Source organism: Gymnogyps californianus, chromosome 8, assembly GCF_018139145.2.
Source record: "Gymnogyps californianus isolate 813 chromosome 8, ASM1813914v2, whole genome shotgun sequence".
Classification (NCBI taxonomy): domain Eukaryota; kingdom Metazoa; phylum Chordata; class Aves; order Accipitriformes; family Cathartidae; genus Gymnogyps; species Gymnogyps californianus.
Genome location: NC_059478.1, coordinates 5,325,995 through 5,351,414, shown reverse-complemented (window position 1 = coordinate 5,351,414; position 25,420 = coordinate 5,325,995). Strand labels below are relative to the sequence as shown.

Below are 25,420 nucleotides of genomic sequence, written 5' to 3'. Positions count from 1 at the left end.
CAGTCTCAGCACATATTCAGTGATCAGCTACAGCATGTCAGAAAAAAATGGACATTCTGCTGATCATATTGGGCACATGGAGAAAGGGGATATCTTCCACGATTAAGTCAAACTTATCCTAAAAGTGGGACCTCAGAAGGCTCTACGAAAGGCTTGGGGTTCTCACTATTTCATAGTAATAAAATTCTGTATGCTATTTCTCTTTAAAAGTACTGAATTTATAAAGATTTTGTTTCTCTTCGGAAATTTTGGCAAAACTTGACCCCTCAGGGTTTGCTCCCCCTCTAACCTTGCCTTTAAACACCTGCCTGGACGGCTGTATTTTGCTAGAGAGGTGCTTATGCTGGAAAAAAAAAGTGGTAAATTATGCTACCTATCACTACAGCTGGGCATTTAGACAACAGCCAGGAGCTCTAAAAGAGCCTAAGCGATACAATCTCTTTGTCCCACAGCACATACGTCTGGGAACAAGAAACAAGCCTGATGTAATCCTAATCCAATCCCAAAAAACATACAAAGGGATCTGGAGGATAAGGAAGAGAACCCAACTATTTTAGGAATTTATACGGACACCTGTGTGCATCCTGATTTTGTTTACATGATCAGCACAGGTTAATTCGAGCATCAGTTACTTTGCATATAGAAAGGCAGACAGACAAAAACTTCAGACAGCTACCTGCTCGCCAGAGGTGCAATCCAGATTGCCCCAGCCTGCAGAAAACATCCTTCCAACAGGAAGGAGACATTGCTCCCAGCAGGAGGAAGACATCCTTCACTCTACCCTTCTGAAGAACACAGACATTGTTCTGAAGAGGTTCAAAAGACAAAAGACAGCAAAGATCCTTCAAGCTGGTGAAAGGCTGGTCACCAAAGATGGAGACTGCATGGGAAAAACAAATCTCTGGAACCGAGCTAAACAGGTTCTTAGCCCATGGTAACCATTGTTTCCTCGACTGAGTCACTACCAAGGGGTGGGCACCTGGGGCCAGTACTGCCTTACACAGTATTTCTGGGCCCCGTGAGCCCCAAAGAACTGGCACAGAGCGGGGCCAGAGATGGGATGTGACAGTTGATTAACAAGCCCAGATAAGCGCTTCCATATCTCAACAAGAGGACACCCCAAACGGGGAACTGCGAATTCCCTGAGCCTGCTGGCTGGTCCGAGTTGCTTGTCTGAGGAAGCCATGCCCTGCTTCCTGCTGGCCTGCCTGATAATCATGGTTATGACTATGGTTTTGCAGGTCTTTGCATGCTCAGATAGTAAGTTTAGCTCAGTACTAGTGAATTACTGGATTTGCTGTCTTTTCGACCTGGATAATTGTGCTACTGAGTTACTGCATTTCTTGTTGTAACCACCTGGATAATCATACTCCTGATCTGTATTTGTTACCGCAATGTTATTTAGAGATAACTTGTTTATCCCTAAAGCTGTTGGAACCTGTAACTCAGTGGGGCCACCTTAAACCCTTATATTCAGTTGGAAGAAATCCCTCATAGATGAGGGAGAGATGCAGCATCCAGGGGCCGGAAGCCGGCACAAGCCCTCAGTGCCCAAAACATCTGCGCACACTTTCGATGAGGACACTGGCTTCAACAGTACAACTGCGATACATGCAATATGGCAATTTATTTTCGTATAGCTACGTAAAAGACTGCTTGCAGCTAAAGAAGCCCCTGTCATATTTCCTGTGCTGCTTATCCTTTCATATCTTCAATGATCTCTGAAAACTGAGTATTAATAGCAAACAAAAAGATATTATTCATTTGTACTGAAGGTTGTAAAAGATGTACAAGATACTGTACTATTTTAGAAACAGCCTGCGCTACAATGGCTCTCAAAAACTAGTTCTGGCATTTCCTGACTTTTAAGCACTTAGCATTCTCTTAAGGTCATTTTTTAATGCTATTTATTACTACGCTAGTCTATTTGTCTCCTTCAAACAGTGCTCATTTTTCAAAACAAGTTTCCCAAATCCCTAGTGGTTATTCTGTTAAGGCTACTTTCTTTGCGGGTAGATTTTTACAGCAGCTCCTTTGCCGAATGATTTCCATGCAAGAGCACATTAGGAAGTTAAGCAGAGACTAATTTTGTTAGTTTATGCCACATTCATTCAATCAAGATCACATATTAGATTTTCAGTTTTCATCTGGAGGCTCCATTTAGTCTTATTCCCTTCTAAATACTCTTCTGCTCCACCGCCTCTTCTGCCTCTCCTGATTTCCTTCAGAGCATTTTTTGGCGGGATGCTGCAAGCAGTATTTCCAGAGCAGTTATTACCAGTCATACCACACACGTGCTTCAGCACACCTTAAAAGCATCAAGCTACCACCCTGTGATCCTCTCTTCTCAGTGAACTTGTTGCACCTACACCTAACTGCCAGCTCTATACCAATACAGCTCCTGCAGGGTAGATTTCTCCACTATTAGACTTTTTTTAACTGAGAAATTCATATAGTCCCTTTTCTTTCAAGTATACTTCCCCAGTACCTGTGTGTGTTTTTGGACACGGGATGACAGAAACATTCTTTCAATCCACTGACACACGCACAAAAAAAAAAAAGCACTACTACCACGCTGATAACAGCGCATATAAGAACAGCGACGATAGCCAAGAGGATGCTATGGATGTACTGACTTGCTGCTGAGGGTGAGAAGGAGAATGGTGATTGAGGCCACGCTGTCCTTTGTGTCCTTGGGAAAAGCAAACAGGCTGCAGCACACCGGAGTCGGTGTCAAAAACAACTCTACTTCTGCATACCAGAGATAGGATTTATCTTCAAAGAGGAACTGAGCCATTAACAGGAAGACTGTCTGAGAGCTCAGGTCCTAATTCTGGGTCACTTAGCCTTTTGTACTTAACATTTGCCCAGACTACGAAAACATGGTTAAGCTGCACACTAAAAAAGGTTCATTGGTGTAGTTACGTTCATCTAGTGCAGAACAGTCCACACAGCAAAAAAACCTGCTTTTGTTAGCGTATTTATAGTGGCTGAAGAAAAACCTGATACTGTTTATTTCACTCAATAATTCTATAGACTGTTTAGGGAACAACATTTTAATGCTACATAGCTTGATCTACACCAGAGAATATACAAACATCCCACAATTTCATGGACAAGATTAAAGTAGTAAAGTAGCTAAAAAAGATCCCCCCTTAAGTCTGACTTAAAAGTGCTGTGTTATTTTAAGTAACACTCCTCCAAAACCATAGTCTCAGTCTATATTGACAAAAAAGAACTAACTCCAAGACTGCAGGACCAGTATTTATTGCTTAGCATAAGATCAGCCTGCTCTTAAAAATACAGCTTCATGAACATGCAAAATGGGCTTGGTCAGCAGCTCTGCATCTCGGAGCTGGACATGCTTTTAAACAGGTATATAAACTGCTCTGTAGTAGGTCAAACAGATTCACAGATCTGGTGGCACCGAAACACAAGTGCACAACTAAATACCATGTAAACACCAAGGCAGACATCTGCAACCTTCCCGACCCTCCTCCAGCCCCTGCCATTCCAGCAAGCAGTTCAGCAAAGGATCGAAGAGAATGACAAAGTCTTGCAGAGTCAGGACTCTAATGGCAATTTAGGCTTTCAGCTGCTTTTTTTTTTTTTCCATCCAGCTTTGTCATTCTATTCTTTGCCCTCCTGAGACTTCACCAACCTGGGAATTGTCTGTCCCTGAGCCGACATGCTGAAGCTGCTGGTTCAGGGCTGGACTCCAAGCAGCGTAACTCTGGGACAAGAAGGTACGTAGGGACAGTCCAAATGCTGATAATTTTGGCAATCTTGACAATTTTGGTCACAGGCCACGTTTCCCTGGCAAATTTCACAATTTAACGAGGTCAGGTTCAGAGCTCGGACTCTAAACTCTTGAACAGCATCACAGCTCACCTGCCACTGAACATGCTTTTTAAGTATAAAAAGCCTATATTTGGAGTTTCTAGTAGTTTGATAATGAAGAGATTTCATAAGAAATAGGAGTAAGAGCTTTACGAGCATTTAATGCCTCTTAAAGGCAAACTGAGCTAGCTTCTTAAAAAAAAAAAGTAGGAAAAAAGTTTCTTCATTGCAGATAGATTTTTCAAGATTGGAAAGACTGATTCAAGACAAAAACTTGAGAACTTGCAACCTCTTCTGCACTAATAGTCAGGAAGTTTGGAATCATGTCAACAAAACAGTTAAATAATTCATTTTAATTTTTACTTTCCTCCAGAAAGTTATAAGCTGGCTAAAATTTTGACATAGAAATCCACTTTGAAAATGCTGACAACAAACATTTCTTTGGGCTTTTGGAAAATAAATAATTAATTAAATTCATTTGGGAATTGAAGCAAATCTTTTCTTACGACTGGGCTCAGCTTTAACAAACTCCTATTTGCAGGTAAAACGTATTTGCTGTAAGATACCAATGTGACAAGTCTTTTGAGAATGGCAGTGGGCATTTCTGAAGAATCTCCCCTGGGGCCCCATGCCTCAGTGTTTGCTCTTGCTATTTTCTCTTGGGATCACCGCTGTCGCTCCACTACTGGTGTCAGTCACAGGAGACGGAAGAGCAGGAAAATACATCAGAGATGTCCTGCTGCTGGTCTCTGTCACCAGCACCAATAAATAGTAGATCTTGTCACAGTGAATGTAGGTCTTTACTATCCTTTGCCCTTGATTAAAACCACCTCTAAATCCAAGAAGAAAGATGCGGTTTTGGGTGCAGGGAGGAAAAAGGAAGAGTCTGACACAGTGAAAAGTGTTGTTCATCTTCATTTCCAACTGAACACAAAATGAAAAGATTCTGCAGGACAGCAGCCAAGTTACAGACAAAGACTAACTAAAAAGCAGCCCAAAACCAGATGCAGCCATTTGTCACATCCCTCATGAAAGTGCTGTGCAATGGATTATCTCTCTGAAACCGCTCTTCATAAACACTCACTCCCTTTCCCTGTTTAAATGGCACTGATTTTGCAGACACTTTTACTGTGCCCGCGCAGCTCTTACTCTATGGAACAGTTTCACAAACGATGAAAATATCTACACCTTCCTGACAGTGGGAAACTGTCTTCCTCGCAGAAAAAATACCTGATTTGTAAGTGAATCAATCTAGACCTGTTCGCCTAGTCTTGGAAGATGCTGCAAGATATTACCACACCATGATATGTTGCAGTAATTGCACATCTCCTGTCACTCATGACTCCTTATTTGCTAAGTCGTCTCTCATGTCCCTACAGGGATTCATTTTCTTTCTACTTACTTTTTGGGCATCAATCTTTTCCCTTCATTAATAATCTTCATTCTTCAGTCTCACCTATTTTCATTTTATAAAGTTGACAAGGTGTCAAGTAATTAATATTTTTCTACACTGCACAAGGTGATACCATCAGACTATTTTTGTGTAAGTAATTACAGATATTTTTGGATCAAATTGTACCTCGAAATTTCTATTTCCAACCTACTCTTGTGCTTGCACAGTGCGAAATCTCTCTTGCACATACTCTATCCAAACTGCCTTGACAATAAATTCATAGTGGTGGGATGTTATAAAAAAAAGAGTTTTCTTACTACTCTGTTTATTTCTGTACTGTTCGCTCAGTCTTAAAAATCTGTGCAATTCATAATGCTGTATTTTAACAGCATTAACTGAAAGAAACCAAACTTAGCATTATACCTGAAACAATTAAGACATCTTTCATTTACCTGTTTGCATTCTGTGTATGTTTTCCTACTTTTTGGCTTTGACATACATACTTGCATAAAGATTTTACAAAGTATTATAAACATCAAACATTTCTGTGCCCTTTCAATTTCACACGGGCTAAGCTTCTTGGATTTTTATTCCATGAAGTAACAAAGCAGATGCAGAGAGAATAAAATGAGATGCTTCAGACTTACAGTTTTCAAATTACACCAGCCTTGTGATGATGCAAGGGCTCCCTTTCGGCTGCAAGAGCACGCTGCTGTTAACATCTCTTCCTTCTTCCCCCACACCCACCCCCTTACTGATGGGTATCATTCTGTCCCTCACATTGTTTCTAAGATCCTCTTCAGCAGTCCAAAGAAATTCTGACCTACTCACCCTATCAGCAATTTCCACGTTGAGAGCAGGAACTTCTCCATCTTCAGTTCCTGTTGCCTACCTCACCTCATTTCAGGTTAACAAAAAACCTCCTCCAGCATCACCTTTCCAATAATTTTACTCTAAACATAATCTTCAATTTTCTTCTTTAAGGAACCTCCCTCTTCCTCATTCACCTGGTCTTTTGCTTAGGCTCCCTGTACCTGTGGTCCCACCCATGGGCTTTTTTTGATTCCCCTCCTACATACTTTTCAGTCATTATGCTCTTCCCAAGCATCTCTCCCCATTGCTGCCTTAGGCCTTTGTTCACTCTTACTTCTAGATCACATTTCACAGAGCCTCTTTCAACTCTGAATGACTTGCCAAGTAAAATTTAACCAAGTCACCTCCCCTTCCCATGAAAGTTATAAGGGATACTTCTATTTCAGAAAAATCAGAAGAAGGTGCAAATCCAGAGTATCAGCTCTGTGTCTCTCTCAACTAGCAGTTCTACTATATGTTTTGTGTTTCTATAAGGGATTGTATGTACACTGCTGTGTGTACAGACTCAGAAACTAGATTAAAACAACCTTTATTTTCCTACAGAGTACTCATGACTCTGTAAGGAGTTTCCTTTTTCCTTTCACTTAACAGTAGTCCCAAATTACTTGAAAATCAGAATGGCAAATCTGACTCCAGCTACTAGCTTCTGAAACAAATCACATTATCAGCATGTGGAGTTACACCTGCACCGAAGGCATGTCTGCTTGGCCCATCTGCATGCAGCATTTCCCAAAACAAGTTATTTCTCATTGTGATAGTGCGGGCAGGCTCCTTTGAGAGCATGCTGCAAAGACTTACTCTACTGCTCGATTTTTTGGGGTTACTGCTGTACTTAAAACCCAGGCTCTGCATAGCCTGATACTGAATTTCTCCAGCTTCTGACAAAAAACAGAGTGTATTTAAACATAGTATATAATGACTTAATACACCAGTGACACATCAGACTTCCCATATTTAGTCCTCAGGAGCTAAGCAAAAGGCTCATCTTACTCCCAGCAAAATGCTTTTAACTGTATGTGGTAGGAGAAATGAAGAACCCGTAAGTGCCACCTGAAGATTACCACCTTCAGATAATTATTTGTGATATGAGACAGTGTTGTTTTCAATTACATTTCTTTAATGAGATGCATCCTTTCAGCCCAGCTGTGCTGGTGCAGTACAGTGTCCTTAAGTTTCTTCAGTATATACTTTAATTCCTTAGGTGACAGTCCTGTCAGACTAGACAAAGAATTACATAGTAAACAAACATCATGATATGGGCCTTCCATTTTCCCTGCGTTTGATCACCTCTCCTACGCATTAGCATTGATGTTGTTCCCTTCTGATAACTCAAGTCCTTCTCTAAACCATTTCCTCCTACTCTCCCTATGCAAGGAAATATTTCAGCCCTTGTAAATAAACCTGATCATGGCTGAAGATGAATAATATTTAGTGCTACACCAGAAACAGGTCTCATACTCTCAGCCTGTACACAGCCATACACAGAAGCTTCAAAAGAATCAAGAAAAAACACAAGAAGTCAGGTCATCTCCAAATGTAGGAAACCATGGTATTAGACTCAAACTCATGGGCATTTATATGTAATAAAAATCTATCTCAGTAATTTGAAAACATTCCTATTTTGTAGCTCCTCCAGAAATATTTATTTTTACGCAGCGTAAATCTACAGCAGAATAATTAAACAAACAAACTCTGGAGCATTATCAAATGCTTCTAAAGCTCATATATTCGTGACAGTCTGTAGACATCAAATATCGCAAGAAAAAACACATCATGGCGTAGTCTAGGAGAAAGGAATTATCAGCATTTGTTTGCTCAGTGGTTCAATCAACTAAAACATGCCTATTCTTTAACCATATTGACATTACCTTCACAGCAAGACACAATGCCAAGTACTACATGCTATATATACACACACACCACACACACAGTAATTTTATAATTAAAGCAAAGATGTTTACAATAGCTTTGAGTATCCATGCCAAGGGGCACTCAATCCTCCTTGCTGCATTTAGCAAGAGAGGGCAAACCTCTGTCTCAAACAATTTACCTTGTGACTGCAGCAAGGATGACTGTACAGTGTGAAGGTTGCACACACCTTCTCTGCCCAGCACTCCAATACAGACACAAACAAACCCCTTTCTCCCTACCTTTACTGCACTTTTCCCTAACTTTATGTCTGCGCTGACGTGAGGAGGTAGGTTTACATAGCTTTGGTGGCTTTAACTACCATTAAAAGCAGCAATAACATAGGAAGATGTAGTGGCACACTTAAATGCAGGCTGTTAAAACTCCAGGAGGGAGTTTTGGATGCACACAGTTTGCTGTCACCTCTTCCATGCAACCGGCATCTGGGCGAGCTGGATTATAACTGTGCACGCCGTGCCATCCACACGCAAAATAGGTTAGCTCCCCTTTTCCCCCCTTTCACACATTTCACTAGACTTGTGAACAAAATAAAGGGGAGATGAAAAAAAATCTGCCTTCTCATTTTACCAATAAAGGCCAAAAGGTAAATCCTGAGTGGTCAACACGAGCTTCTCTCACCTCTTTCTCCCTGTTGAGCAGCACCAGCTGGCTGTCCGTCAGGATGCAGTATTTCCTCTCCCATGTCGTCGTTTCAGTGTAGGGGGACTGGCCGCAGGACAGTCTGTGTGTAGGTGGTCCTTTCACATCTGCGAACAGAAAACCGCAACGCCAGACTCATTAGCATGTGTCATTAACCACCTTCTTTGCTTTTGTGGTTCTGCAGCTAGATGCGAACCGAAACTGCAATCTGCACTTAGCAGTGCCTGTTTCAGCATATTAAAAGGCAAAATGCTAATCTTGGGAGGCACCCATGGGGAACACTACGTAAGGTACACTATGAATACTTATTTATCTATAGCATGACTTACAAAAATGGCAATACCTGAGACGAATATAAATGTCTTTGTCAAAGACTGAAATATATTCAAAAGAAAAGACCAAGAGCTCTCACGCAAACTTCATCTTCCCTCTAATCCCATCTCAAAAACATGGGTAAATGGGTAGGGCCCTGAATGTACTCTAAATCTTAATAAACCAGATTATTTGAGACTAAGGATAGAGAGACATAGGAAGGAAGATGCGGATCAAGGAAGGCAGGCTTGAAGAAGGAAGAGAAAAATTCAAAGGGATGGGCATTTAATTAAGAAGGGCTTACTAGCATCTTTTGGTAGGGAAGCTATTTGATTAAGTTGTGACAGATAGGAGTCTTCCAGCATTTTCATTTAGCCACAGCCACTATAGTGACAAAAACTCAAACAAAAAACCCAAAGAAAACCCCAAAACCAAACCAAAACAAAATCCAACTTGTTTGGCTCCCAGTGCTGATCTTTTAAAATTTATTTTAAAATCAATTTCCCTTCAGTCTCTCAGGCTTGAGCCACATATCACATTGTGCCTCTCACTACTAAGAAGTTTTCTCCAAGACTAGGAAAGGAAAGCACACGAACAAGCACAGCAGACAGACAGACGTCACTGCCAAGCAGCCAAGCTCAAAATCAGAGAAAGCTGTGGAGCAGCAAGGTATGCTGTCAGTGCTACGAGAAGACTGGGTGCAAAGAAGGCCACCCTAGGAATTCAAGTGTGCAGTCAACTTATAAAAACCTCCTTAGAGGAGACATAAATGCTATATGAATAATAGAAAAAAGCATGTATGCAACAGAGCCATGGGTAGCATCATTTATGTAAATTTAGAAAAAAGTTTCAAATCATCTCTTTCTGAAGTTTTGTGATTAAGTTCTGGTTGCATTGTAACATGAAGTTTCGGTTTTATCTTGCACTCTAGCTTTATACAACTTTACCTGCATTGATCTAAAAATCAGCCATTCTCAATGTATATACTGTAGATTCCTGAAGTCCCTCAACTACCTCTAAGGGGCTTGAAACAGACACTGCAAAAATCACGATATTATCAGGGGCTTGCTGCATAGGAGTCCAGAACCACCCCCAACTATTTCAGGAGCCCATTAGGCAAAATGAGTGTTCAAAACCAAAGTGTTTTGTAATGTTAGCTTCCTTTTAGTATACATACTAACCCAGTGCTTGCACAGAGCTAAGCACAGATGCTTCTTGTAGCTTCTACCCAGCTTCACCACTAGAGGCCAGCGAATCCTCAAACACCCAGCACATTCCCAGCTGCAAGGAAAAGTGCAAGTCCAAACACAAGCATTGAACGTTGAGTAATGAACCCCTCCAACTGACTTCACTCCTTGCAGACCCTGTGTATGCCAAATCCCACCTAATTATTAAAAAAGCTGCAACATCTTCATGCTCTTTTCCTGCATATAATAGCAACTTCGCCTCTGCATTGAAAGGAATGTGTCAACTTCTAAAGGCGGAGAATTAACTTGAAAGACTGCTTTCAGTACCTAGTTCAACTTCATGATGCATTAGGATTTTTGTGATCATTCAGAAGAATGCTTGAAACAGGCAATCTGATACCTTTAAGCAAGAAACAGAAGAGGACTGCATGGCTCCTACTGCTCTGAATAATAAAGAAATGCACCTTTGCTCCCGTAATTTCAGGTGAGATAATTCAGGGAAGAAGCTGAGATTCAGAATCAGGCTCCACACCATTACCTCTCCTAACAAAGCTCGGTTTCCAATAGTGACAAACAATGCTGTGTCTCTCGAAATTGCCCAAAACTCTACTTAGGCATAAGCATAATTAAGGGAACGCACCACAGTCTCTGTGAAGCAAAAGTGCATTTGTGCAAACTCCTAGAGCACAAGAGACTCTCTCACAAATTACGTATTTGTCCATCTTACAGACATTAACCCCCAGGCAGATTTTTGGCACAACTTCAACTCACATTTATCATGGCATCCAACCAAAAACCTAACCAGATGCAAAATAAAACCACTGTTGCCCCTGCTTAGACCTTGGTTTCCCAAACAGCAGCATATGAACCCTACCGTGCCTAAGCAAGACAAACCTATAAGCAACGGGCTGACAGAGGGAAGATGAGTGAGAAGGATGAGTGTGCAACAGAAATGTGAAGACCAGAGCTCTAGGGATCTAGTCTCTTGGGTAATGAAAGCACATGATAAATCACCAAGGGAAAAAAAGGATGAAGGCGTGCCCCGTCCTGCTCATGTGGGTGGGCTAGCAGCGAGAGAGTGCCTCCAGCTGCTACACTGAGCGATAACCAAGTAAACTATATTTTGAACTGCTGGTAGACTTTCTCATGGCAAAAGAAAACCCTTCTGCATTGGAGCTAATGGTCCAGAATCTACAGTTGCGACTCACCCAGCCCCAAAAGAGTTTTGCATTATAATTTCTACTAACTACAGGCCTTGGCAGGATACCATCCAACTGATCTATGGGCTGCACAAAGGAATTAAAGAACAGAACGACTTCTTCCACTGCAATAACAACTCCAGGACTTAACTGAGTCATCAGGCGCTGCAGGCCAGCCACGGCTCTGCTGCCAAGTGGGTTGGCTATGTCAGAACAGCTTTCCACAGGCTGCTGGCAGAGTAACGTGCCATCTCAGTGTCTGGAGCTGTCAATCACCACTAGAGAACACCACAGCATTAATATTTTGTGTTTGTATTGGTATCCTTTTGAACACGTCGGGACACAGCCCCACCACCCCTGCAGGCTGACCAAGCGCTCTCTTCAACAAAGAGGAGAGGTTGCAAGCTGGTTTTCCGATGTATCTGATCCCATAACTTCAGTCCTCTCCCGGAGGCTGATGCTGCAAGCCCATCTCACAAACTAGATGGATGCTGAACACATGTTACAAGAAAACTCGCTGCAACAAAAATCGCAGCGTAGCTTTGGTGCATTTGTCCCACCTATTTAATTATTTCTCAGCTAGCCTTCCTGCATAGTTGACCTCTTCGGAGCCTCTCACAATAGCTGTAACTTCAAAACTTATTCTGAAGTATGTTACCAGTTTAGACTGAAGACTCTTTGGGACTTTACACAGTATCACATATACACTTGGTCGCTTCACAAACCCTGTTCTGCTTTCCGGTACTCTTCATCTTCAGTTTTCATTTTACATTCTTGGCTCCAACTTCTCACGTGAATGTAATAAAACCCACCGACCTCTTCCACTAATGCCCCATAAAACTAATTTACTACCACTGTTTGAATCGCTATGGAAGTGAATGGCAAAAAGTCTATGTGTAACTAGGACCTCTTACACTTTTGGGAAAGACCAAAAGTCAGGGCTGTCCTTTCTCACTTTGGGGCTACTATCTATCAGCTCATACAGGAAGGCTTGTGCTTTGGAGGGTAACTCACTGATGAATGCAATTACAGACAGGAGTTGGAGGAGAGATCAGGGAGGTGCATCTGAAAGCTCTGAGTTTGCAGATGTTATGTGTGGGATGGGCTCATGCAGCCGCACACCTAAATATGCAAGTTCTGGTGACAGAAGATTTCTTTCTCTGGTCTGATGCAATCCTTTCCATTTTGCATCATTACAATGAGGCATTCAAGCAAGCAGATCAGTTAGTCTACACACAGGATTAAAGGTCATGCCTTGTGTGCCTTCAAATGCTAATATCAGTTAAGTAACAGCTTGGAAAAAATCCCCTTCTTGGTACATCCTCCCCTGCTGAACTGAGAAGAGCATCACTGCCCGCCTGCCACATCTGACACAGCTGAAGATTGGAAACTGCGTTGTTTTTCCTCAGGGCTCTGAAATGCCATTAGGCATGTTATAAATATCCACAAAGCTCCCTTTCTCTCAGCCAAATGACAACTTGTACCTTATTATTCTTTAAGTACAGAGCTTATTTAAAAAAAAGGGGGGGGGGGGAAAGGAACAGTTGTGCCATAACCACGTAACAACAACAAAAAAAGTGTTGACTGGTGCAGGGCGAGGGAACAAGGAAAGAGGCAGCCAGTGCCAAGCTGATCCCCACAGAAATGGTAAGACATTTTATGAAAACTGACGGCAGTTTAGTAATATTTAGGGAGTAGTACTAGTGCTATCAGATGGGAACATTTCTGAATCTTCCATTGCAAGTATGCAAAAATTCTTTTTTTTAAATTCCAAATGCATTCGCAAGTGGAGAATACTTTCCAAAAAGCAGGCAATGGGCAGAATCAGAAAATTATTTCCAAGAGATGATGGGCATTCCAGTGTCATTTAGTCCCCAACAGCTCTTCTACAACCAGAAGAGCAGCATCTTCTCTCCTCTTCAGAGCTAGCAAAAAGGACAGAATTAGCAGAAATCAGGCCAACAAAACTACATTAAAGGTAAATTCATGCCTTCAGCCTTTTTGCCAAAAAGCACTCTCTACCTACCATCAATAAAAACACAGAAATAAACCTCCATCCCAGTGATGACAGGAGCAACCCTGGCATGTTTCAAAGCTCCTTTTTTGAACCACACTCTTCCTATGGTGAAATCAAGGGCTTACTGAAGTACTTGCCAAATTTTCATCGACTTTATTAGGGTCCGTATTCTATTCCTAGTATTTCCAATAAGGAGCTGCCAAGCAGCTGAGTAACTAATGTAGTGGCCAAATTTGTATGCAGAGAGGATTTTTTTCCCCCTGAAGAGAGATTAGTAGGAGCCCTAACACCTTTTGACAACAGGTCTACTTGCCCAATGTCAATGTTTCCATGGTGTTTTATGTACTTACCATAGAGACAGAACTCAGAGAACTTTAGGTAAGTGCTGCCATCTGAGAGCTTGTCAGTACCCCAGCCTACCCAGCTATGCACGAGCATGCAGTCCAGTTTGAATAATCATCAGTTTGAACCTTTATCAAGCAGCTGAATAGAAGCTGAAACAAGTCTTACTATTGACATGAAGCTTCAAAGACAAATAGCAATTAAAAGTCCTTCACTAATCTTACACCGCCTCTAAAAGCTGATGAAGCTCATGATTCAAGGGAAAGATATGGCAGAAAGGGAAATACACTATGTCTCAACACGTTTCGTTCCCTTAAACCTGCATCTTGTAATAAGGCAGGATTTCCGCAAAAGAAGTCACTAATGCGAGTGAAAATAAACAGCAATAGCACAGTTATGCGACATACAGCTATGTGTGTATATGCAACTATTTCGGACAGCTGTGTGACGCTCAGATGAAGATCTACAGGCTCTGGATTTAAAACAGAAGAGAATTCAAGTGCCGCTGCCCTGAGAGCAGACACAGGCGTCGGAGCAACCCTGGCTCAGCTAAGAGGGACAATCTCTCAACATTTACACAGAGCAGATGACGACAGAGGTCAGTTACTGAGGGTCTGCTAGGAAAAGCACAATCAAGACGACTTCCACTTTCTCTCATGCTGATATATATAGCTTTTGTTTACATTTCTTATTTCTCAAACCAACTCCCAGCCATATGCAATGGTTTCTGATCCAAGCAGGACTGCAGACAGACACTATCAGAAACAACAGTTCAAAGAAAACCTATCATGATGCACAAATTCACTTGGGAGAACGAGGGGACACTCATCCTCCAAGTTTGTATGGACAACCACCACAATGTCCAACACAGAACATACAACACTCATGACTAATCGTATAATATGATAAGGAAAATTCAGCCCATACCGTGTGTGGTAATGCAGAGACTCACATGCTACAGAGAAAACATGACGCTTTTAGGGTTGATTAATTCTTCTCTGAATCACAACACACTTAGAGATATGACCAGTACACGTTATAGAAATAAAACCATTAATCCTGCCATTTTATTTCAAATCACAACATGGGCAATGCCTGTAGGGTTTCTAGGAAGCTACTTGTAGCTACTGCGAGATATGGCATTGCTCACTTGCCCCTCTAAATCACTCTGTGGCATGGCTCCATTTCAGTTAAGAGGTACCTACATTTTCATGGTCAGCAACAGATCTCTCTGGTGAAGTAGGTGTTATTTTAAGTGTAGAAAGCATGAGCAGATCCTTTGGGATGAGAGGCACGCTATTTATGTAGGATGTTATTACAGAGGTAAGTATCTAGTGTGAATTCTTTCTGTTATATTTAATAGCCGCACTCAACAAACTTCATTACACGTGCAACGATTAGCTCTCAATTCAGCTGAATCCAGTTGCTCTCTTCCGGCAGCTGCATGCAACGATAACCAAATTCTTGTATGGAAACCTAATATCGTGGGTAGGAGGTAAAGAAAGCTCAGTCAAACCATCAGATTTCAGAGATCTCAAAAGCTGTCACGCCAACTGGTTACAGCCAAAACACTACCTGGAAAATCCATTCTGCACAGAATAAAGCCATAAAAGGTTTAAGTAGGTGAAAATGGTATTTAGAAGCTGGCAGAAGCCATGACCAGAGCCATGACTTTCTCAGATTCCAACGCATTTGGCACTGCAACACAAATTCTTCACAGGATCTTTAATTTTTCTAGTATAGGCCAATCTTGCCAATCTAACCTATTAACTTTCCACTACTCCTTTATTGAGTGGCAGCAACCAGGCACAGCCTAAAAACTGGTTTTCCGTTATCCCAGTGGAGAACCTCATAAGCCACAGACAGATTCACGTGAAAACTTTTTGGTCAGGTGCAGTTTTCATGCCCTGTACCCTCACAGAAATATCACCGTGGCAATTTTTACACTTATTGCGTGTGCTTCCATTTCCCTACCATCAGTATGCCGACTCTGGGTGAAGGAATCTCTTAAAATTTAGAGACGATAAGTCTGAAGGTATCTGCTGCTCACTGCTTATGGGTAAGGTTTTGAGGTTTTCCCTCCTCTGAATGAGGACTGTGCATCTCTTCTGCAAACGGATAAGGGCACAGCTTTTTTCCACCAGCTGCTGGAAAGCTTTGATGAGATCTGTGATGGAGCGGGAGAAGGGTCGCCTTTCTGCTCTGAATTTCTCACGTGAAGCAGTCTCACCTCAACACAGAGAAAACAAGATTAACCTTTAAAGCTCAAAGAGTGAGCATCAACATTTTGTCCACTACCAGAGCTACCAGCCAGATTCTTAAATTTCCTACAGATCTTCTGCATTAAAAAAAAACCACGTAAGGAGCAATTTTTACGTAGGAAGGGCTAAGCCATCAGATGAGTGAATACCTAATAGCCAGCTAAGGGCTGTCTCCTTTGCAACCAGCAGGAGACAAAATACAGAATGCCACTGTTCAACGAGCCTGGCATCTCCCAGAAGGATGAGCTCTTGCTGCCTCTCCTCTCAGTTGCTGACATCATTCCCACCCCTTCATTCCTTCCCTAGGAGAGATTTGACTTGTTTGTACAAGAGACGGCCGGCAGTGAGCAAGGTACAGCAAGCTCACTCCCCCAGCTGAGCTCCCAGACGGCTCTGCCAATTTAACTTGGTCCTGAGTCAGTACATCTGCCCTACACTTGCAACGTCGCCACTTTGCCTATCAAAAGCTCGGTAGTTTTCACACCAAGGCTGAGACTACGGTAGAGATCAGCCAAGATTTCCCTTCTCATTTCCCCGTAACACATGCAATTCAAAAACCAAACCCTTCCCAAGACCTGTGCTAACACATTTACCACCCTCAGCCCCTAGTATTTGCTAAAAGCGTTCAGTGTTCCCCGGTACCCGAGTGCCCAAATTCAGTTAGGCCACAACCATGCGAGCAGTTTCACTGAGATTTTCTTTTCAAAAGGGAAAATCATGGAGCCGTTCCAAAAAAGAAACCGCAAGTCTTAAAATCTTACGAGTAGTTTAGCGAGCAGATGCTGAGTGTGCCAACAGTCTCGAGCTTTCTTGCAAAGTCCTAAAAAATGAGAGCTAAGGAGCTAGCGGCAGAAGCAAAAATTAGGCATAAAGCTAAAATCGGCCTGGCAGGGTAATTCTGATTAGAAAGCAGTAAGTTGCACCAGCTCGCTGTCACCATGCAGCTTCTTTGAGCAAAAGGTGTGGGAGCTCTTAATAGCAATTTAAAGCTGCCAATTAGCTTGAACATTGCTGAGCTCCTCTAAGCTTCTTATGTGCCGCATAGCCGATTGCTAAACTTACAAAGGGTAATTGATCCTCGCTTCCCTCGGCTGCACCTCTCTCTCCTTTCCTGTTCTCATGGTCTATACCCAGCCAGGTTCATGAGAGACAGCGTGAAAGATGTGTCTATCGGGAGACATCAGCACCTTCTTGAATGGATCGGTGCCAGCAACCTCAAATCACGCAATCATCTGTGCACTTCATAGCTCAACAAGTGGAACTAGAAAACACAACCCAATCAAGGTGGGGACCTTACAAAACATGCAGGTGCGCTTCATGCTTAGCCCAGCCTCCCGTGCGCGCCTGCAAACAAGCAGCTCATTGTGCAGCCTTGTAAATCTCATGACATCACCACAACAGAAGCTGCTATCTGTGTAAAAAACAATTTGGTTCCCAGGATACCTAGGATTGCAAATAACCCGCAGTTGCTCAAAGCCATCGCTGTGACCCTTCCTATAATACTAAGCAGGTTTTTCTTCCTTCTTATTCAGTTCTTGTTCCCTGCCCAGGACCACTCATCTTTGCTCCTGAATATTAAGTACATTTTTCTCTCACAGTTAAATTCCCACTTGGCCTACAAAACGCTTTGGAATCTCAAAACAGAAATGGTTATTACAAACTTGTAGAGAGGATTATAAAAGATTACATGCCCCTATTACATAGCTGCCAAGTTCTGAGAAGATTCTCAAGTGACACTTCTCCCCACAGCAAGGAGAGGCTTTCGTGAGAGGTTTAGGAAGTGGAAAATAGAGAATAGCAGAAAAGTTAATTATTCGTGGGAGAAAAAAATCTGCAGTTTTTCCTCTTAATTTATGCATGGTCCTTTTCTTACCCAGCTCTATACCCTTCCCCCTGTTCTTTTCTCTGTAATGCTTGCTCTCACCAACCCCTAATCTCCATCTTACAGCCTCTTCAGCACCAAGCATCCAGACTGGGCTGTTCCCTCTTAATTCTTTATTCTTTGCAGCAGTGCAGGAAGAAGACGAAAGGAAAAGGCATCCTGAACTTAAAGAGGACCTTGGTTCAAGGCAGCTGTGAAAAAAAACCAAACCAAAACAATTTAAAAACAAATGCTGCTCAGTTCCTGCACATTTTTTGTGTGCACAAAAAATGTACCAGTGTACTTGTGGTCAAAGCTAAACATACGTGTACCACAAGCAGCGCACGGATCTTGGCAAAAGCACCCTTACCAAAGGTTCACAGACAGCTTTACCCCACCCACCCTTGCCAACAAGGCATCAACCAGCTGACATTCATCTGTCACAGACCAGTTTCAAGAGAGGAAGACCCTTTGCTTTCTTCTGCCAAGGAGGGAGGTATGGGAAGAGCAAAGGTAGAGAAGCATTTCTGCGGAGACAAGAACGAGCCACAGGAACAGACAAGCTGATGAGATAGTGACCACAACAAGTTCAAGCTGAACAACTGAAAAACAAACACACCGTCTTTCAGGCTTTCACGTGCAGTTTGAATTACACCATGCAGGCTCTTTCTTTTAGAAGCTTTCATGTTTGGCTTTCCTTCAAGAAAACTGATATATTCATTGTCACTGATCTGAACAATCTCAGCCATAAACTTAATTTCTCAGAGCAATGGCAGGATTGCTGAATTCCCCTCCCCTTAAACCTACCACTACAGAAACACAGCCTCGGTGGTCTCAAAAAACAACCCTCCCCATGTGTGGTGGTTTTCATGGTGAGAGAGAAGAAGAAAGGAAAAATAAAGAAATAAAAAATAATAATTAAAAAAAAAAAATCACAAAGCTCTCACGTGATGCTTTCCCATACCTAGGAGTTTTAAATGCTCGGTCACCCTGCCATCACTGCACAGCCTGTTGCTGCTGTACTCTTTTAGCTATTTTCAACCTGAATGTTTCTTGAAGCCTGAGTATACATGAGTGATTAGGGGCTTCTTTTGGGTCGTTTTTTTTGCCTCAACTGACTTTTGGGAAAAGAGAATACAGGAGTTCCAACCACCGCTGATGTCTCAGACAGATGAGTTTATTTCCCTTGTCGAAGGGAGAGTTCACAGGACACTAAAATCTACTACAACGATGTGCATTTTTTTTGCATATTATCCAGGTCATTCAGGCATATAGGCTAAACTTAGCTTTCTCATTTTAACCACTTAAAACAAATGACTTAGTAAAGGACCACCTCAAGGGATTCAAATATAATGTAAAAGAAGCCCTCCAGTACTCCCCATGCTATTTAAAAAGACCCACTCTGCTTCCTTCTGGCATCTTCAAAATGTTTTCAGAAGAACCTGGAACCAGCTATTATACACCAATTCGCTGATTTGACCTACTTAAAAACAAAACCCCATACAAAAGCACCAGAACGCTCCTCATTCCATTTTTCTGCCTAACGTCTGAAAAGTCTTCATGCATCTCAGTAATGCAGTGCTAATATACAAAGGCCTGGACTTTTTTCATCCTTTAAAGATGGTTCAGACACAAAACTTTAGAGGAAAGAGACCAGATCTTACATAAATGCAATGGGGATTCTGAGCCATATTTAGATTTATGCAAAGAGATGTCTTATTGCAAATAATCTGAATCCCACATTTAATCCAGTACAGCGAGGTAATGACCTGTAATACCTCTTTTATCAGCTCTACCCTTTATCCTTTAGTTAGAGGTTATATGAGGTTAGTTTCCCTTTGTAATTTAACCCAGCTATTGTACCTGTTTTTAGGGAGGGAAAGCTGGCTTCGGGAGAAAAATCCACTTTGATTAAGCATAAGGAGGTCACCACCAATCTGGTCAAGGCAGGGCACTGAGCTGCTGGCTCTGATCAAGGCTCAGGAGCCTCCTGACTCAGAGCACTTTGCTCTCCTTATTGCCACATGATGTCAATATTTGCAAATGAAAGCTCAATTTTGTTCTGAAATTTCAGACTATAGCAGGTGATTTCTTTCTTCTTGCCTACTCTATATGATGTTGAGGGAAACTAACTGTGAAAGAAAGAGGCAACATAGGAAGAAATAACAGTGCCAGGGCAGAGAAATTGCAAGTGCTGAGCTAACACTGTGTCAGGGGAAATACATTCTTGTAGGCCAGCTCAGTTTGGTCATCTCAGCCATGCTGAGATCAAGGCTCCCGAGGTACCACCAAAACAGGTGGAGCAGGTTTACTATGCTTTTGGCAAACCCAAATAAGCATGATTAATGTACCCTTTGATGCTGGGCTAGCTAATTAAAAGGATCTGTAGCTAGGGTGCAGTATTTCAGGTATTCTTCAACTGGGTTTTCCCTCTACTTAATGTTTCCTTCTCTCTCCAGTAGGCTAGGCTACAAAGAATAAAGGCAACCCCACATTCTCACCCCAAACACCCTCTACCCTAGAGCCCATGCCTACTTAGTTTTTCCTCCTTACTCCTGCTACGTTCCCCAAAACCTGCAAAATGTAACGCTTGTGAGGACCAAACCTTTCACTATTCACTATGCTGCATTTTAGCTGATTTATCTGATACTTAGTGTAATGCCACAAATACCTTAAGCGCAAATATGCACTTGTTCCCAAATGTTTTCCCTGCCATATGTTTTGCAAACTGACGTCATGAAGCCCCCACAGCGAATCCAAACCCCCTTCTATCAGAAGGGTAAAGCCATAGGCGTTCATCTCCAAAATCCTAGACGGAGAACAAATGAACCCAATAAGGGTAAATAACCAGTGGAGAGAAAATGTCTTTCCTACAGCAATGCTATACAGAAATTTATAGGTCACAACCTTGCAGAAACAGGCCTGATAACATCTAATTAGCAGTCCCGCTGCGCAACCGCATTTTGTAACAGTAAATCCAACCAGACTGGGAAGAAAGGGAGAGAGGAATCTTTATATAAATATAATAATTCTCATCCAGTTTGAAGAGATTTGCTTTATGTTACTGTTTCGTGGGGTTCCCCCCAGTAGGGATAATCAACGCACACAAGTGATTTTATGAGTTATTACTGAAATTCATTTCACTCCTATGGGGAAACAATTTACAAGGGCGGCACAGATTTTTATTAATTAATTAATTTTTAAATCGAAATACTAAGAATTCTGTTTGCTGCCAGAAGATGGGTGGAGAAGGTAAGGAAAGTTCACATACCCAAGAGACTATTAACTAGAACCAACTTGGACAATACATTCAAGAAGCATTTCCTTCCAGCTACTGTAGATAGCTGTCCTTAACATGCCTTTACTTAAGCAGCCAATTTTCCACCGAGTACAATGAGATTTCAAAACACACACGAAATCAGAGTATAAACAGAGACAAACATCCACTTAGTGATACAACAAAAGAAAATACGGGGCAAAAAACTTGAGTTTCTCTATTTTCTGCCCGGTATAAAATATCTCAGCATTTTAAACGTACTGCGCTCTCCCCACCTCCCTTTTTTTAAGTGACAGTATTATCACAAAATACCCTGCTTAGCTGTCTTTGCAATGGTGTTCTTGAACAAAAATTATTTCTGGGGGTCGAGGGATAAATTCCACCCAATATTATCGTGCAGGGAATCGAGTTTCAGATGAAACAAGCAGCAGCCGACAAAGCATGAATGAGGCTGCAGCAGCAGAGACAGCAGGAGGGAGTGGTGAAATCAGGCAGAGCTAGTCCACCCTAGCAGTACAAAGCAAGAACATTTAAAATACGTATGAAGATCTTGTCACAGACAGCAGAAATGACAAACAGATGAGAGGCAGCACCAAAGAGTGAAAGATTAAGGAACAACTCCCTTTCTTCAAGAGTTCTAGTTTGTTAAAGACAGACTGTGCTGCTTCCATCATTAGAGCAGGATGGCACCCTATTCACCAACTCCTGACGGATGTCAAACTTATTTTTGTAAATCTCTGGCGATAAAAACCATGCATGGCATCTTGTTCATTTCCTCCTTACTACTTAGTTTGCCAAAAACTTTAAGCTCTGCTTTCCCTGCCACATCTACAGACCAGTACTATTTGTTCTGCTCTCAGTGACTAATGATGATCATGCATATCCCTTGTCTTTGTAAAAGCCTCTTTTAACAACAGTACAAGAACTGAAAATGATATCTTGGTACCTGGGACCAGTTTTGCTAGCCCTGAAGCAATCACACGCGATGATGAAAAGAAAAAAAAAAAAAAAATTTAAAAAAAAAATCTATTTTTTCTTTCCCAAACTCTCATGTGATTAAAATCCATTAAAATGCAAACAGGCTTGAATTTTATTTTATCCATCAGTGACTACACTTCACTGTCCCTGGGCTATGACTGTCTCTTTGTGAATTCTCTGCACATAAGAGGAGTCAAGCTCTAGGTTTAGGAGCAATCAATCTAGTAAACCTTGCTAAATATATATGTGTGTATATATTTTATAATGATCTCCATTTTTCACGTTGATTAACATTGATCATTGAAAAGTACATTCAGCTTCATGTTTGCTCACCTCTGAATAAACAAAGCGAAGGCTGTTGGGTATCCAAAGACAAATGAGACATTACAGATGTAGACAAAACCTATCATCACCCTGAAAGCATTTCTCTTTGAAATTATATAGCCATGCAGAAGTTATTCAGAGCCGAGATTGCTATATGTGTTTTCAATTCAGCCTGGGCCTGTTGGGGGCAGGGAGGGAGTCTGATGAAACACAGAAACATAGAATATTTCAATTGGAAGGAACCTACAATGATCATCTAGTACAACTGATGAGGCTCCACGCTGTCACTTTTCTCCCTTCCACACACTTGACGATTCAGAAACATATGACTCAGCAAGGATGTTTTTCTTCCCCTTGCATTCTATAGTTTCCGCTTCTCAGGATAGGGCTTCCTTAGGTTCACGTATATAAATTCATATACAGCATGACTACCTGCCGTTTCACCATTAAAATAAATGTATCTACATCCATTTGAACATGCGATTCCCCATCAAGCACAACCATGTAAATCGAATAAAGTCAGTGCACCAGGTGGGTTCATACTGCACAGGAATATTTCTTTCTCATCTGCAGACTTTGTCCCCTTTTGCCTCAGCAGAAAAAAAAAAACCTGTTTGAGGGACATACAAGTCTGGAGTTAGAAATTATAGTTTCCACAGTAACAGTAGGAAGGTGTCAGAAGTCTGGGCACATATGCTGCACAGCACAGCTAGGCTGTTGTAGAGCTAGCATCCACCAAATTCAAGATGCTACATATGCACACAATAAATTGTTCTGGTTGCTGTGCAAACACAAATTTCTCAATTAGTACATTTGAGCCATTCATGTCTTTTGTTAAAGTAACTCAAAACTCCTGCTCTACACATATAATTCCCCCCAGACAAACCCAATGGCATTTTACAATTATATTTAAGGGCCTTCACTTCTGTTTATAGACATGTAGCATTCACAGAAAGCTCAGAAGAAACTCCACAATGAAGAAGGAAAAATGTATTTCCTGGAAAGAAGTTTTCCCCTTTTGCAGCTATTAGAGTGTATCTAAGCAGGAGCTAACAATTTGTCATTATAACAAGCTCCTCAGGCAGGTTTTGTGGCAACACGCATTGAGCTCCCTGCTGCTGCAGATAAGCCAGCTAAAAACTACCTTGTTAGCACAGCTAAAATAGTGGCTGCAGCAGTCACATATCTCTATGAGGAGGGGAAAAAAAAAAGTCATTAGCAGTGCTGCATCGTATATGGTTAGACCTAAGAGCCAGCTCAGCCTGGAAGCAGCATGGGGCAGTGCCCGAGCAGAGATGCCTGGTTATGGGCAGTGCAGGGCTGCCCGTCTCAGCTCCCCCCCTCCGCTGCCGAACCCTGACTTGTGCTCACCCCCACCCAAGGAGCATGTAGGAGGGCATCAGCCTGATTTTGGACACATACAAAGTTGTCTCTGCAGGACCAAGATAAAGAAAATTTTCCATCATCTTTTACTGAAATACGTTTGCTCTTTATTATTAATGTACACTGCTATCCCACTGACTTTTCTGAAGTACCAGGGCGACTAGCTCAGCCACTTCCTTGAGATTATGTATTAATAGTAAAAGATACCTAAAACTCTTCACACCTAACCCCACAAAGTCACAAGGGCCTCACCTCCCACCCTGCCAGAGTATTCAACACTTTCCTAGGTGCCCCATGCTTTCTACAAGTCTTCTGGATTAAAAGGCTTTTACTGACACAGGTCATCTCTAACATTGAGACATCGTAAATAAGAGTCAAATCTTCACATGACAGTTACACATGCAAGTTCGGGTGGAAGTCACAGTCAGAAATCATGAAAACCAACGTCGAGACAAATGATTCAGCACCGTCACAGCAGACTCTGAACGATTATCCCTTCCTCTCCCATTCCTTTTCAAAACTTCATCCTATTTTTGATAAGTCTCAGTATCATTTAGTACTACCTCAGTAAAGGAAAGGACTGTCATTTCAAGACATTGGTGGCTTGAACCATACTCGTCTCATCAAGCTACAGGAGGGCTCACCGGAAACCTACCGCCAACCACACCGCAGCCAGAAGCCTGCCCTTGCGAAGCACCATGCACTCAGCAACCTCAGCCTGAAAACGCTAGCGTCTTAGTATATTAAGCACGTAAGTCTTCATTGCTTAATAAAGCACACAGAGGAACCGGTTACTAAGACAGGCTATTTATACAGGACACAGCCAATACACTTGATCAGTAATGTAAAAAAAGCGTTGCTTGAGTGGAGATCACTGTAGGCAACTGGGTGCTATTCAGATCTGTGTATTCACCTTCTCCCCCTCACATGCAGCTCACTCAGTGGCACTACCTGGAGCGGTGTCACTGACAAAGCCTCTTCTCACGTACAAGTGCAGCCAGAGCTAATAGGAGTGATAAGGTAGATGGAGACACACTGCAAGAATTTAAAGTTTGGCAGATTTTTTTGTAGTAATTTATCAAAAACGCTTGCCAAAGCACCTGTGTCACTAAATGACTGTTAGAGGAAAATTGCTCTTAAGAGTGACTACATTAAAAGGGCTTTTATTTTTTCTACGAACATGCATTGTAAACTCATAGATGTAAGCAGAAGAAAATCTACAGCAACTCAGCTTAGGATGAGTGAGATGCAGCTAGAAGTCTGACCATACCATCATTACAGAAGTATGCAATAATCTCAGAAGATTTTAAGGTTTTACTCAGGAGTAGTCAGAGTATGGGATGCAGGAAAGTGCTTCAGTTCCTATAAAACATGCAAAAGCAGCTAAAATCAGACATAAAATGATTAAGCAGGTCTGCTTACAACTTGCCATTGGACTTGGCAGTGAACTTTCTTGCATTTCGCTTTTTAGAAAGAGGGATTGTCTGTGACGAGGGGAGAGGGAGGATGAGGAGACTCAGGGAGCTTTGCAAAATAAACAAATGTCAAGAATTAGAATTCAAACCTCATACAAAACCAAGAAACTACTAAACCAACACATAACTC

At 41.9% G+C, this 25,420-nt stretch overlaps 1 protein-coding gene across 1 annotated transcript in view; it reads right to left on the bottom strand.

Annotated features, from left to right (window-relative positions):
• Positions 1–25,420, bottom strand: part of RASAL2 (RAS protein activator like 2) — a 128,960-nt gene that overhangs the window by 95,784 nt on the left and 7,756 nt on the right. Inside the window, exon 2 of the mRNA XM_050900562.1 lies at positions 8,654–8,781. Within this exon, the coding sequence (XP_050756519.1) occupies positions 8,654–8,781 (128 nt within the window). The remainder of the gene's footprint in view (positions 1–8,653; positions 8,782–25,420) is intronic.